At 44.5% G+C, this 13,568-nt stretch overlaps 1 protein-coding gene across 3 annotated transcripts in view; it reads right to left on the bottom strand.

Moving 5' to 3' along the window:
- GRHL1 (grainyhead like transcription factor 1) overlaps positions 1 to 13,568 on the bottom strand; it is a 62,356-nt gene that overhangs the window by 10,585 nt on the left and 38,203 nt on the right. For all 3 annotated transcript variants that reach the window (XM_083607283.1, XM_083607281.1, XM_083607282.1), the window contains exons 9-13: positions 8,106 to 8,264; positions 4,667 to 4,754; positions 1,804 to 1,943; positions 1,031 to 1,068; positions 206 to 294 (exon numbers count right to left, since the gene is read on the bottom strand). In XM_083607283.1, coding sequence (XP_083463409.1) covers positions 206 to 294; positions 1,031 to 1,068; positions 1,804 to 1,943; positions 4,667 to 4,754; positions 8,106 to 8,264 — 514 coding nt within the window. The remainder of the gene's footprint in view (positions 1 to 205; positions 295 to 1,030; positions 1,069 to 1,803; positions 1,944 to 4,666; positions 4,755 to 8,105; positions 8,265 to 13,568) is intronic.

Genomic DNA, 13,568 nt, shown 5'->3' with positions numbered 1-13,568 from the left:
TAGAGCTGCCTCATGTGGTATATTTTGTACTGTGTATTTGATCCCCCCCAAGTCAAAGTGGCCAGGTGTGGGGGGAGGACTTTTGGATCTAGCCCACAGGCAAAATTAACTAACACAAGCCTGCCTTTTAGAATTCATACTGGACTATTATGAAGTACAACCCAAACAGTGCTTTCTTTTCCTCCTGGTAAGTGGCGTTATTTACCTCTCTTTGGTTCTTCTATTCGAGACAGCTTAACCGGGGTGGCAGCAAAATCATCTTCATTGATATAAGGCCCCCTCTTCATGGCAGAGCTACAAGAAAACCAGCCAGGCCATCAGATCACTCAATCCGAAAGCTTGCAAGACCACTTGCCCCAAACTACACCTATCAGCTGGCTTCACTGGTGGCATCAGCCAATGGGCAAAAGGACAGTGTTTAATCATGCAATGTCTGCACAGTCCTGCTCCCAGCAGGAAACAAGAAAGCAGAATTTTAATCCCTGCTCATCTGCAAAACAGGTGTTAAAAGTCCTCTGCAAAAGTGCTCTTTGGAGCAGCTCCCGTGCAAGTTTTACAAAGAATTTAAGACGTCCCCTGCACTCGAAAGGGAATGTGGGGCGCTCTCTTAAATGCTTTTGCAAGGCTTCCCCCTCCCCATTTAAGTCCCCACTGCCAGAGGCTTAAAGCGGAAGTGTAGTGAGACTTAGGGCAAGGGATTTTGACTGGCGGGCGTCCCCGCTACCCTGCCAATCCAGTGATCTTGTCAAGTGGTGGACCCACTCACTGGTCACATTTGGCCCACGAGGCAGATCCTGATAAGGATTTGGCCCATGGAGGCAAAAAGGTTCCCCACCCCTGCTTTAGATGTTGTTTAATTCCCATCCGTCCCAGCAGACATTGGCCAATGACCAGGGGTGATGGGGCTGTACTCAGTAACACCTGGAGGGCCCTGAGTTCCCCATCCCTGAGTTAACTAGAACAAAACAGTGCGTTCCTCATTCAAAAATATTTAGCAGCTCTGGAGTATGGAAGTGGTAACAAGTCTTACCCTTCGCCCTCCAGTTCTTCAGATGCAACAGGAAAAACCTAGAAAGGGTACGGGGGGGGGGGAAGTCCAGTTATTTTTACATGTTCTGGAGAAAACTTAATAACGGATCAGTACAATTCTGTTGCATGTACCTAGCAACCTTGACAACTGGTAGAAAAGTGCTGTGGAAACCATTCAGAACTATCCATTGTCTGCTACTGGTTTGCTTTCTTCCTTGATCCATCACCAACCTATATACAGTGGTACCTCGGTTAAACACTTAATTCATTCCAGAGGTCTGTTCTTAACCTGAAGCACCACTTTAGCTAATGGGGCCTCCTGCTGCTGCCGTGCCGCCGAAGCACGATTTCTGTTCTCATCCTGAAGCAAAGTTCTTAACCCGAGGTACTATTTATGGGTTAGCGGAGTCTGTAACCTGAAGCGTATGTAATCTGAAGCATATGTAACCTGAGGTACCACTGTATCTCCCATCTCACTGTTCTCCTAAGCTTGGAGAGGCTCCTGCCCACTGCTCACCTTCTCTCTATCTTCCAAACCCCCCAAACCCAGTTCTTTCAAAGTGCTTCCTGGATGCCTACCACCCTGGCTTTTCAAGAATTCTCAGCTACTCTTGCTCTCCTGTTTACCCCCATATACTTGCTACTCAACCCTCTTTCACTTTCCCAACTTTGTCTTCTCCTGCCACAAACACTTTTTATGCTTTGAGAAATAACCTTTCCTACTTCTTTACTATCACCCTCCCTCCCAGATATAAAGCAGAAGAGGAATCGTACATGAGCTCCCCGCTGAAGATTGGAATAGTGAACATCAGGTATGAAGAGAACCGGCTGAGTATCAAGGTCCATGAACGGCTTGAAGATAGTGATATCTGTACGCTTGTGGGATGGAAGCAGTGGCACTTTGACATCAGAAACTGTTGGAAAGAAGAAGAAAATAATAATACATTTCTCTATCTCTCTCTCTCCCTCTATCTCACACACACACACACACACACACACAACCTCCCTTAGTGTCTGCTTTCTGAAGAAGAGCCTGTTTTACAACTTCTTGCCAAGTGGAACAAAGCAGAATGGAGATCCTGGGAGTGGATTTGAGACTCTTTCCTATACTACCATTCTGCTGCAAAAACTGGCAGGCCTGTTATATTAGGAGCTCAAAGACAAAGGGCCACAAGTGGGGAGAACCCTGTTGCATTCCTGTCTTGCTTGCAGGCTCCCCACAGACATTTGATTTGTCATGGTGAGAACATGATACTGGACCTACATGGGGTTTTGGTCTGATCCAGCAAGACTCTTTTTTCGTCCTTAACCTGCCCCATGGAACTCGCATCTCTGTCTGTGCAGCCCTGCCCTGGACGCCATTTATTAGGGCTTGTCCACATTTGAGTGTTGATTCTGCTTAGCTGAATAAAGCACTACTGGGCCACTGCCACCAGAGCTATACATGTTGGGACGCGGGTGACGCTGTGGGTTAAACCACTGAGCCTTGGGCTTGCCGATCAGAAGGTCGGCGGTTCGAATCCGCACGATGGGGTGAGCTCCCGTTGCTCGGTCCCTGCTCCTGCCAACCTAGCAATTCGAAAGCACGTCAAAGTGCAAGTAGATTATCCTCGCATCAGGTAAACCCAAATTTACAGGGTAAAAGCATTGGGACTGGCATTGTTGCAGGCTAACACCATGTGGACTACTGTCAGGGAATCAGGAGCAGGAGCACTGGGGAGAGAGGAATTGGAGAGCGAAGGGGAAGAATCCGAGGGAAGCGTAGGGGAGTATGACAGTGGCCCGAGAGATTCCATGAGCTTCTCCAGTGAATCAGAAGATTCCCAGAAGGGGGCGCCGATGGTCAGAGCAAGGGGGGTCCCAGGGGGGACGCACCAGAAACAAGGAGCCAGAGGGGAACCCCAAAGCAGCAGTGGGGGATCGGGGCCAGTTTCCCCACCAGAGCGTAGTGGGGGGGAAGAGTCACATGTGTCAGGGCCAGCGTCCCCTCCAGCGGGAAGAGGAGGTGAGTCAGGGCTGACCACGCCTCCATCGGAGAGTGGGGGAATGGAGGGGAGGTCAGTTGCAGCTAGCCCCCCCGAAGGGGGAAGCAGTGACAGCAGCAGTGAAACGGTCAGGAGGAAAGCTGCTGGCTGGGCGCGCGCGCCAAGTTCAAATGTACAGGCGCGCGGGACAGCAGGAGACCCGGATGGGGAACCAGCTCCTAAAGCCCGCCGGAGAGAGGGAGAAGGCTCAGGGGAATCAGCGTCAGAAGAGGCTAGAAAGGGCGAGACCCCGGCGGGCAGGCGGACCCAGAGGAGGAAAGAGCAGCGGAAAAGGTGGAGCAAGGCGAGGGTCTTAAACTGGTGTACAGGGGGAGGAGATTCAGAGGGATCATCAGCGGTCTGACAGTGAGATGTAGAGCTGCGCGCTGCGGCTCTGGAAGTGAAACTGAACTTCAATAAAGACTTTTGTGCTTAACAACGAAGCAGCGTTGGTCCTTTGTGAGCTGGGACCTTGGGCAGCTCTGACAACTACGTAAAGTATATGGGAACGCAAACAGTTGTAAACTCTAATGTGTGGACAAGCCCTAGCCACACAACTAAAAATGGGTTGGGATCTAGAATTTAATTTTGGTAGTCAACTCGTGGACCCTGCTAGGATTATAAGCAGGAGGGTAAATGTATTGTTACATGCCACCCCAATTTACAAGGTGTGCAACATTCCAGGAGTTCCAGGCTTCATGTTTCATTTTGGAAATAAGGCATGGCGGAGACTGTGGTGTCTTTATGATATATGGTTTATTTACGCATATATACAACTTGATCCTATGATGGAGGGGGTTCACAGCAGGAACACCCCAGCCTTGGATTCAAACTGAAATCAACCACTGCCCTCTGCGTTGCTCCGATTCTCTCTCCAGCTTTCTGCTTTACTTCTAAGTCACTGCTCCAAACTCTCCTCTCTAAACTCTGGCTTTATCTCTTGAGATGTGGGGACCCCACACCCATATGCCATCTTGCACTGAGCCCCTTAATCCCCCTCATCCCCCAGGCTATTACCTCACCAGGAGGCTTGTCTGGCCATTCCAAGAATTGGAAGCCTTGATTAAATTCTAACACTTACTGGATCCAGGGATTAGAGCAGTCTGGCACCCAGTTTAACACCCCCAAATTTATAACATCAAGTTTTGGATGCCCCAAGGAACATTCAGATATTCCACCAATACACCATTTCCAAAAATGAATGTATTTAAATGCATTTATCTCTACTTCTGCCTCAGAAAATCCTATTAATAATATAGTTTGTGAGGTGGCCCTACATTCATGTCTTGGTGTAATTACATGAAAGTTGCATTTTCTTGCTCGACTGCCTCTCCTCAAGCTGAACACGCCTATCTTAGCAAGGGCTAAATAAAGGTTCAATTCCACCAACACCATTATTGTCTGCCCCACATCAGCACACCTCCCCTTTAAGAAAAACAAACCAACCCTGTGCTTTATACTATTGCTTGCATTTCAAATTTAGATTTAGTTGAAATTTTCCACTAAATGAAATGGCACTTTAATATTTCCTTTATACCATTGCTTGCATTTCAAATCAGATTTAGTTGAAATTTTCCACTAAATTAAATGGCACTTTAATATTTTCTACTTACAGGCATTCAGCTGGGAGCTGGGGTCAGTACACTTGCCTTTTCTTTTGCTTTGTTTTCGTTCCTCATCTCTGATCTTCCTCTCTGCCCCCTGTCAGATAGAAAGAAGAAAGCTTATTTACAGAGGCTTGGCTTCCTCCCCATTGAGGTCAGCATCCCTGGTCCCTCCCAAATCAGGCATTGTGGAAATTCTTCCTCTTCCAAAAGTCATTGAACTTGAAACCAAACCCATACACAGTTCAAATCATCAAAGACATAGTAAGTCTAACTCTTTGAAGATGGAGTGTTCTGGTGTTAGTTATTACATGTAATCTTCACAACTGTTTTAAAGGGCGGTAGGCAAGAAAATTGTTGCTGCATCTCTCAGCCAGTATAACTGGTGTCTCTGTTTTATAATCAATAAACAGAATTTTTCTTATGTCAAAGCAAGGCTTGAAGTATTATGGACAATATATTAGAAATGTAGATTGCAACCAAGTATGAATGATCAATTATTGCACCTGCCTTGCGCGTGCGGGGGGGGGGGCGGGCAGATTCAAGACAGAAAATACAGTGGTACCTCGGGTTACAGACGCTTCAGGTTACAGACGTTTCAGGTTACAGACTCCGCTAACCCAGAAACAGTACTTCGGGTTAAGAACTTTGCTTCAGGATGAGAACAGAAATTACGCAGCAGCAGTGCGGTGGCAGCAGGAGGCCCGATTAGCTAAAGTGGTGCTTCAGGTTAAGAACAGTTTCAGGTTAAGAACGGACCTCCGGAACAAATTAAGTTCTTAACCCAAGGTACTACTGTAGTTGTACGCATTGTTTATGTCCCTTGCCATAAGCAATGAGGATCAAAACAACAGCTTTAAGTAGTTAGTTTTATACACAGGCAAACCTACATGGGTGAAAGGATGCTACAAACAGAATAAATTGATTTGTCTCATTTAGGAAACAAGGAAAGGGTGTATTCAGGTTTGGTGTGAAATATCACTTTTAATTTGCTATGTGCCCTATTAAATTTTTTATTGATCAATACCTAAAGCAAAGCAGACTGATATTATTGCTTAAAAATGTTACTTTCAAAGCTTTTGGATGTTACATTTGCTCGAGTTCCTTTTAAAGACAAATGATCCCATAACAATACCAAGGTGGTTACGGTCAACCATGTGTTGTTTTACTGCATTTCTAATCAGGGGGTTAGAAAGCGTATAATCTATCCTCTCCTGAGACTGTTTCCAGGTCAATCTTTAGAGACCTTCTTGAAGGAACTAATACTGTTATTACTGAGCAGGTGCCAATTTTGTTAAGGTCTTGTTTTGTTAGACTTGTTGTGATTGCTAATTCTACATTTGTCAGCCTTTATAATAAATTTTATTGAGGCTGTGCTCCACTATTGCAGAGCTTTCCAAACTTTTCATGTTGGTGACACACTTTTTAGACATGCATGATTTTGCAACACAGTAATTCAGTTTTCCTAGAAAACCGGAGGTTAAACTAACCCCTTTCCAGACCTGGGAGGAGTGAGGGGAGCGTTCGCACAACACACACCTACACACTGCAGCCGACATACAGTTTGGAAAGCTCTGCACTACCGTATAGTGGATATACTCTCTCTGGACTAGGGCTGGGTGATACCGGTATATTGATATATCGTCCAAAACCGGTTTGAAGTCCACATCGAGATATTGGTTTCATAATTTCTGACCTGGCAATATATCGTAAATCATGGGGTGTGTGTGTGTGTGTGTGTGTGTGTGTGTGTGTGTGTGTGTCTGTATGTCAGTGTGTGTGTGTGTGTGTGTGCGCTATGAAAAAATCACAATGAGGGGGAAACCATGAAGCCAGACAGCCAATGCCTCTACAGAGCTCCATCCTTATTTCAGACATTGTGATATATTGGTATATCGCAATGTTTAGCTGGTGATAAACCAGATATTGCCCAGCCTTACTCTGCATGGGGTGTAGCTTCCCCCAACATATACATAGAGCAAAACAAATGCATGTAAACTGATCTTGTGTAATTTTGAGAAAGCTTGCTTCTCCTTCTCCAGATGAGTTGACTGTACACACAAACACACAGAAAGAGAGAGAGAGAGACCAAGCAATTATTACAATTCCTTCCAAGTGCCTAGCTGCTGAGACAACTAGTGGGGCAAAGTTTTAGGTTAAACTACTGGCTACAGGTGGTAAAAGAAAGGTGCAGCAGTAAAGCCACAGAAACCCCAAACTGAAAACATGGAAGTTTCTGTCTTGTAAACTTGCATCTTGTAAGCTAATCAATAAAGATGAAGATTGAACTGTGGCTGAAAACAGGCCCATTTGGACCCAGCTTCGTTGTTTTTTCCTCAATAGTGAGCAGCCTTGATTTTTTTTTTAAAGTAGATTAAAAAACGCGGATCGACCTTGTTCTTCAGTGTTTTGCTACTTGAATTTAGCACTACATTTTTTTTTGTTAATGGGGACAGAATCTGCAGGACAGAATGACCGCTTAACCCAGATGATGTAGAAATGCCAAAAGAGGGAAATCAAGTAGGCCAGAGTTGGCAAACTAGATGAACCACGCTGCTTTGTTCCTAAAATACTTTTTTTGGGGGGGGGGGTCTTATACACGTCTTTGTTTTTTCTCTCATGTCCCCCTGCTTTTCTTCTCTGTATATTAATATTTAAAAGTAGGGGAAATGTTCCTAAAATAACTATTGCTTTTATTGTTGGTTATTTATTAAAAGCCAATAATGACTACAATTTTATCTCTCATGGTCAAGAATTAGGTGTGTTTTGGATTCCATTTATTTCAAGAAATTTAACAGGGCTGAGAATTCATTTCCTGAGAAACTGATAGTCATCAGGTAGTTGACATCAATGTTCATGAGGTATGTGATGCTAGTGTGTGTGTGTGTGTGTGTGTGTGTTTTAAAAAGCAAGCAAATGATCAGTGATGACAATACAACAATAATTAGCTTTGGTTGGTGGAATTTGTGAGATAGCTGGCAGAGTTCTTCATTTTGGTTGGTTAGCAATTTCATTAAACACCTCAGAGTTATAAATAAGAAAATATAGCATGTGCTCGTATTTTTCTGTTTGAAATGGAAGGTTCATAGCATCAATGTGTGTGTGTGTGTGTGTGTGTATGTGTGTGTGTGTGTACACACTTGAGACTTTTCACTTGACATCCTTTCCAAGTGATTGCTCCCTCACCAAATATGTAAATAACACAACACTGAATGAGTCTCAAAAAGTAACAGGTCATCTTAATTTCCAAGTGGTGAAGAGTGTTGTTGTTGTTGTTTTGAATTGTAGTTTAGTTTAGCCAGTCAATCTCATTTCTCATAAGACAAGCAGAAAAAATTAAACAATTTGAATTGTTTATTTTTCTGCTTGCCTTGTAAGAAATGGGACTGACGGACTAAACTAAAGAGGCAAAACATTCCTAAATAAAGCTATCATTTTACAGCTTTACCTTGTCACAGAAGACTTTAATCTGGCAGTAAGCTCTGTGGACTGGTTTGTTGCTCCTGTTGTTGTAGCTGTAGGTGTCAATCTGAAGATTCAGAGGAAGCCCTTTGACACCTTTCTGAGATGAGAAGTCTGTGCTGAGGCAGTTTACGGCAATGAAGACCTGCAAACAAACCAAGAAAACCCATTCTCATCAAAAGCAGCCCCAAGGAACTTTATCGTCTTTTTTCTGCTGCAGCAAGAAAATTCATCAGTACTCTATTCAGCCACAAACCACAGGATATATCGTGCGGATGGCCCACTAGTGTGAAGTCCAACAAAGTCTAACAGAAAAATCCTATACATGTCTATTGGGATGCAAAATCTATGGACATCACTGCCAGTTATGTGCATCCAGAACTGCAGACCCTCCAAGTGTCCCTATTTTCCAGGGACAGTCCTGGATTTACAGAAGCCGTCTGTGTGTCTGATTTGATCCCGGAATGTCCTACTTTTGCTTAGGGTGATTCTCATCAGAGTGTATGGAACTATGGGACCCTCAAGCAAAGGAGACCCTCAACCTTTAGAAGACAACTGAAGGCAGCCCTGTATAGGGAAGTTTTTTCATGTTTAATGTTTTACTATGTTTTTATGTATGATGGAAGCCACATGATTCAACGCTACGCCCATGATTTCGCTCCTGAGTTCCAGATGTGGTCAACACATCTTAACTTCAGCAGTGGCAAATGTGAACCCATTGCCAGGATTAGTTCCTTAACGCGGATAGACATCAGTGTCTCTATCTGGAACCATTAGCTGTTGCACACAACTACAGCAGAGCAAGGAATACACGTACAAAAAAAGAAACCCCAATCAGATCTTTTGCTCAGAAGAAACGTTCTGCAGAATTTCAATATGTCTTTCCTTTTAAAAAAGGCATATTTATATATATTTGTTAGAGAGAAGAAAAGGCAACCTGAAATACCTGTTCTGCTGGTTGCCAAATGTTATTTCACTCTGTACCCTCGAGGGGTTTAGAACCACCATTTGAGACCCACAACTTTCACACATTAACTGTGGGTTGATATGACATGAACAACTGCTTCCGCGCCTGGAATGCCCTTACCCAACCAAGCACAGAGTCAAAGAAGTGACACTGTTCCAATAATAAGCGGTAAAATAATTTGATTTGCTGCACCTTTTACCTAAAGGCTGGTTTTCTTCAAAGCAAGGGGGAAATCAAAACTGATCAGCGGTGAATGACTGACCCCTTGTGGAAATAACAATAGCTGCTGCAATTCTAAAAGGCGTTCTCTTCCTAACGATGGGCGATGATAATCATGCTCAAAGCGAGCAACTGAAAACAGTAGACTTAATTCCATCCATTTCAGTGGGTCTACTAAGTACTAACCCACGAAAAATGCTAGGGAACCCCAAACGGAGCAGGCCTCCAGTGAGAAATTACATTGCAGTACTGTTTTTCTAGAAAAAGAGGTGTCAGAGCTCACCATGAACTTCCCCCTTGTTCTCTTAGAATGACAATGGTGCCTCCTGCTGGAAAAAAAGCTCTGTGTCATTTGTCCAAAAGCTAAGTTTTGAGGCACATCCTCAGTTGACCTCATCCCAGTGTTAGAGTGGAAAGAACTCACTTATGACTTGCACCCCACAAAAGCACCAAACAGATTTGACGTCAGGGCTTCCAGAAGGCAAATGTGCCTGCCTGTGGCCTAAGTACATTATCTGAGGTAATTTTCTAGACCAATGGATGGGAACAACACACAGAGAGAACCAGAAGTTTCTCCCTTGTTTCCAGAGGTAGTTCCCACCCCAAATGGATTTCTAACCAGTTATCTTTGACAACTCTAATCAGACCTGATCTACATGCAGGTTTCATTTTAATTAGCAATTGCTATCTATATAACACCTTTAATGAACGTGACACCTTACTGTCTAATGAGCTCGCTAGCTTTCATGCAAGCTGTTTTTTGAAAAGCTGGTTTTGCTTATCAAAGCTTTTACTCATGCTCAAGAGGAAGTCAAATGTACAGCTAGGTAATATTTCCTTCAACAATGGCTTAGAAATTTTTGCAGCAGGCAGTGACAATGTGCTGACAGTTGTTTTTTTTAATTTAAGCAGTAAGATGTCAGCAAACACTAGAACTCAGGGGTCATCCAAGAAACTGAATCAGCTGTAGATTCAGGAGAGACAAATGGAAGTCTCTCTTATGTGGGTCAAATTTATGGGTCAGGTGCCTTTCAAAGAGGATTTAGACCTACTTTCTCATGAATTCGGCTTACCAGCAGTTACTAACTACAATAGCAAAATAGAACCTCCATCTTGTAAGGCAGTATACCTTAGAATACCAGATGCTGAGGACAAATAGGCTGCTGCTTCCATGCCCTGCTTATAGGGGCTTCCTGGACTTATTTGACTAGCTGTCATCTTTGCAACACAAAGGGAGGAGTTGTTCTCTGTACTTGAAACTCTGGACTGAGCCAGCTTGCATGTGTCATACCAGAACACCTTACATCCATGATCTGGAAAAGCACCATCCTTCTGATGAGGAAGTTTTGTGTGTTTAACTAGAACTTTTAACCCAATTACATTCTGTTTCCTGATGTGAGAACAGGGAAGAACTGCTATGGGAAAGCAGCCTAGCTGCTGCGTCTGTCCCCTGAGGTAGTGCTTGAACTGAGGTGGGCTGGAGGCAGATGACTCATTAATGAAATCCACAAGCTTATCGCCAACCTCCCCAAATTTTAGCTCAGTCAGGCTCTCCCTAAAAGGATGAACTAAAGAGACAAGTGCAGAAGGTAAGGAAGGGACCTAGAGAAAAAAGCAGCTCTCTCTTTTTTTAACATCTGTTTGGATTATACAATCCAATGCCGGTCATTAGTGTTCGGTTGGGTGTTCACCAGTATGCGGATGATATCCAGCTCTACCTCTCCTTTAAATCAGTACCAGTGAAGGCAGTGAAGGTCCTGTGTCTGGAGGTGGTTGGAGGATGGATGGCGGCTAACAGATTGAGGTTGAATCCTGACAAGACAGAAGTACTGTTTTTGGGAGATGGGGGCGGGCAGGTGTGGGGGACTCCCTGGCCCTCAATGGTTACCTGTGCCCCTGGGAGTCATATTGGACTCACAGTTGTCCATGGAGGTGCAGGTCAATTCTGTGTCCAGGGCAGCTGTCTACCAGCTCCACCTGGTACGTTGGCTGAGACCCTACCTGACCGCAGACTGTCTCTCACCAGAGTGGTGCATGCTTTGGTTATCTCCCGCTTGGACTACTGCAATGCGCTCTACGTGGGGCTACCTTTGAAGGTGACCCGGAAACTACAACTAATCCAGAATGCAGCAGCTAGACTGGTGACTGGGACCATATAACACTGAAAGACCCACATTGGCTCCCAGTACATTTCTGAGCACAATTCAAAGTGTTGGTGTTGACCTTTAAAGCCCTAAATTGCCTCAACCTGAAGGAGCGTCTCCACCCCCATCGCTCAGCCTAGACACTGAAGTCCTCCTCCGAGGGTCTTCTGGCGGCTCCCTCACTGCGAGAAGCAAAGTTACAGGGAACCAGGCAGAGGGCCTTCACTGCAGTGGCGCCCTTCCTTCAGATGTCAAGGAGGTAAAGAACTATACAACTTGTAGAAGACATCTGAAGGCAGCCCTGTATGGGGAAGTTTTTAATGTTTGATGCTTTATTATGTTTTATATATTCTGTAAGCTGCCCAGAGTGGCTGGGGAAATCCAGCCAGATGGGCTGGATATAAACAGTAAGATTATTATTATTATGAAGCAAGCCCATTGAAATAACTGGACCTACATTTGTCATTTCAATGGGTCTACTCAAAGTACAGCTAACCCTTTTTATGCTTCTTATTAAGAACCTTCTTATTAAAAGCACCTCATCTCAGCTATCGTTTAAGATTGCTGCTTTTCTCCTTCTCCAAAAACTAAAGACAACATTTGGCTGGGATCGTAAGCTGCCAAAATGACATATTGTTCTCTGAATCTGTGTCTTAAAGGAAAAGGAGGGCGAGTGACTGCACCAGATACTTCCCCACCCAAGAACTGCCAGAAGAAAGAAATATACAGCCGCAAAAGTTGTTGGACATCTTCAGCCTGTAGAGCAAGATTCCTCTTCTGACAGCCATTCTCCTTTTTCAGAGGGCACTTCTGCATTCTTGGCTACATTAAAGTTTAGTGTGCGTGTTGTTTTTGAGCAGGATTCTCTGTGTAAATTTTAAGGCGGCAGCAGCGACTTACAGATGGGCTTCCATTAGAGCATGCATCTACATGATTTGAGCCCTTCCAATACAGACATAGCAGAGAAGTAATGGGGTACCTGTTTGGTTGTACACAAAGTGACTCTTACGTGAACAAAGAAATGCTCGGTGCACAACGTAGCATTCATATGTGCATATAGGGCATTGTCCTCCACAGAAGGAAGAAACAGAAGTCCCTGCATGTGCAAGGCTTCTCATTCTTAGGTCTCGCAGCATTACTGGCTATCAAAGATACCACCCTCCAGTATTAACACTTCAAAATATACCTCAGCAAACTGTGCATTGCTGCCATGATGTTTATGCATATGCATTTATAACGCAAGTGTGGGCTAAATATAGATTTGCAGTAAATTCAAGCATCCATGTCCAACTAAGATTAAATCTCTAGAGCAGGGAGGGGGAACCTGCAACCTGCGACAGGCTATTGGATCCAGTTCACCTAAACCCCAGCCACAATGGTCAGTGGTCAAAGATGATGGGAATTGCAGTCCAAAAACATCTGGAGAGCCACAGGTTCCCCTTCCCTGATGTAAACACTCTGGAGAAAAAGCTGAAGAATAAAAACTCCAGTAACTCACAATGACATTTTAGCAAGGCAAAAATAAGTACAAAAGGGGGGACCTTCCAGACACAGGAACCAATAAATGGGGATTGTTGTTCCCTGCACACCACGGGGGAAGAATAGTACCTGCCACACAGACCAAATTTAAGTGCACTCAACCAGTGGCGTAGCGTGGGGGGTGCAGGGGGGGCCGGCCGCACCGGGCGCAACATCTGGGGTTAGGGCAAATCCATGGGTTAGGGGGCGCAAATCCACGGGTTAGGGGGCGCAAATTACTTGCCTTGCCCCGGGTGCTGACAACCCACGCTACGCCACTGCACTCAACCATTCATAGTGCTAGATTAGCATGCCACATATTTGGCTATAGATCACAGAATCATAGAGTTGGAAGGGACAACCCCCTGCAAGGCATGAATCTTTTGCCCAATGTGGGGCTCAAACCCACAACCCCAAGATTAAGAGTCTCATGCTCTCCTGCTTGAGCTATCCCAGCTGATTAATGGGTGCATTCCCTTAGAAATGTTTTCTTTCCCCACACCGATGATAAGGATCAATAGTATGTAAGTTTGAATGAACTGACAAGATGAGAATAGATTTGTCATCTCATCATGTACGATTTATATAATTTGCTTAAAAT

Source organism: Podarcis filfolensis (assembly GCF_964270895.1).
Source record: "Podarcis filfolensis genome assembly, chromosome: 3".
NCBI classification, from domain to species: Eukaryota; Metazoa; Chordata; class Lepidosauria; order Squamata; family Lacertidae; genus Podarcis; species Podarcis filfolensis.
Note: the sequence above shows the minus strand (reverse complement) of the source record. Positions and strands in the feature narration are given on the sequence as shown.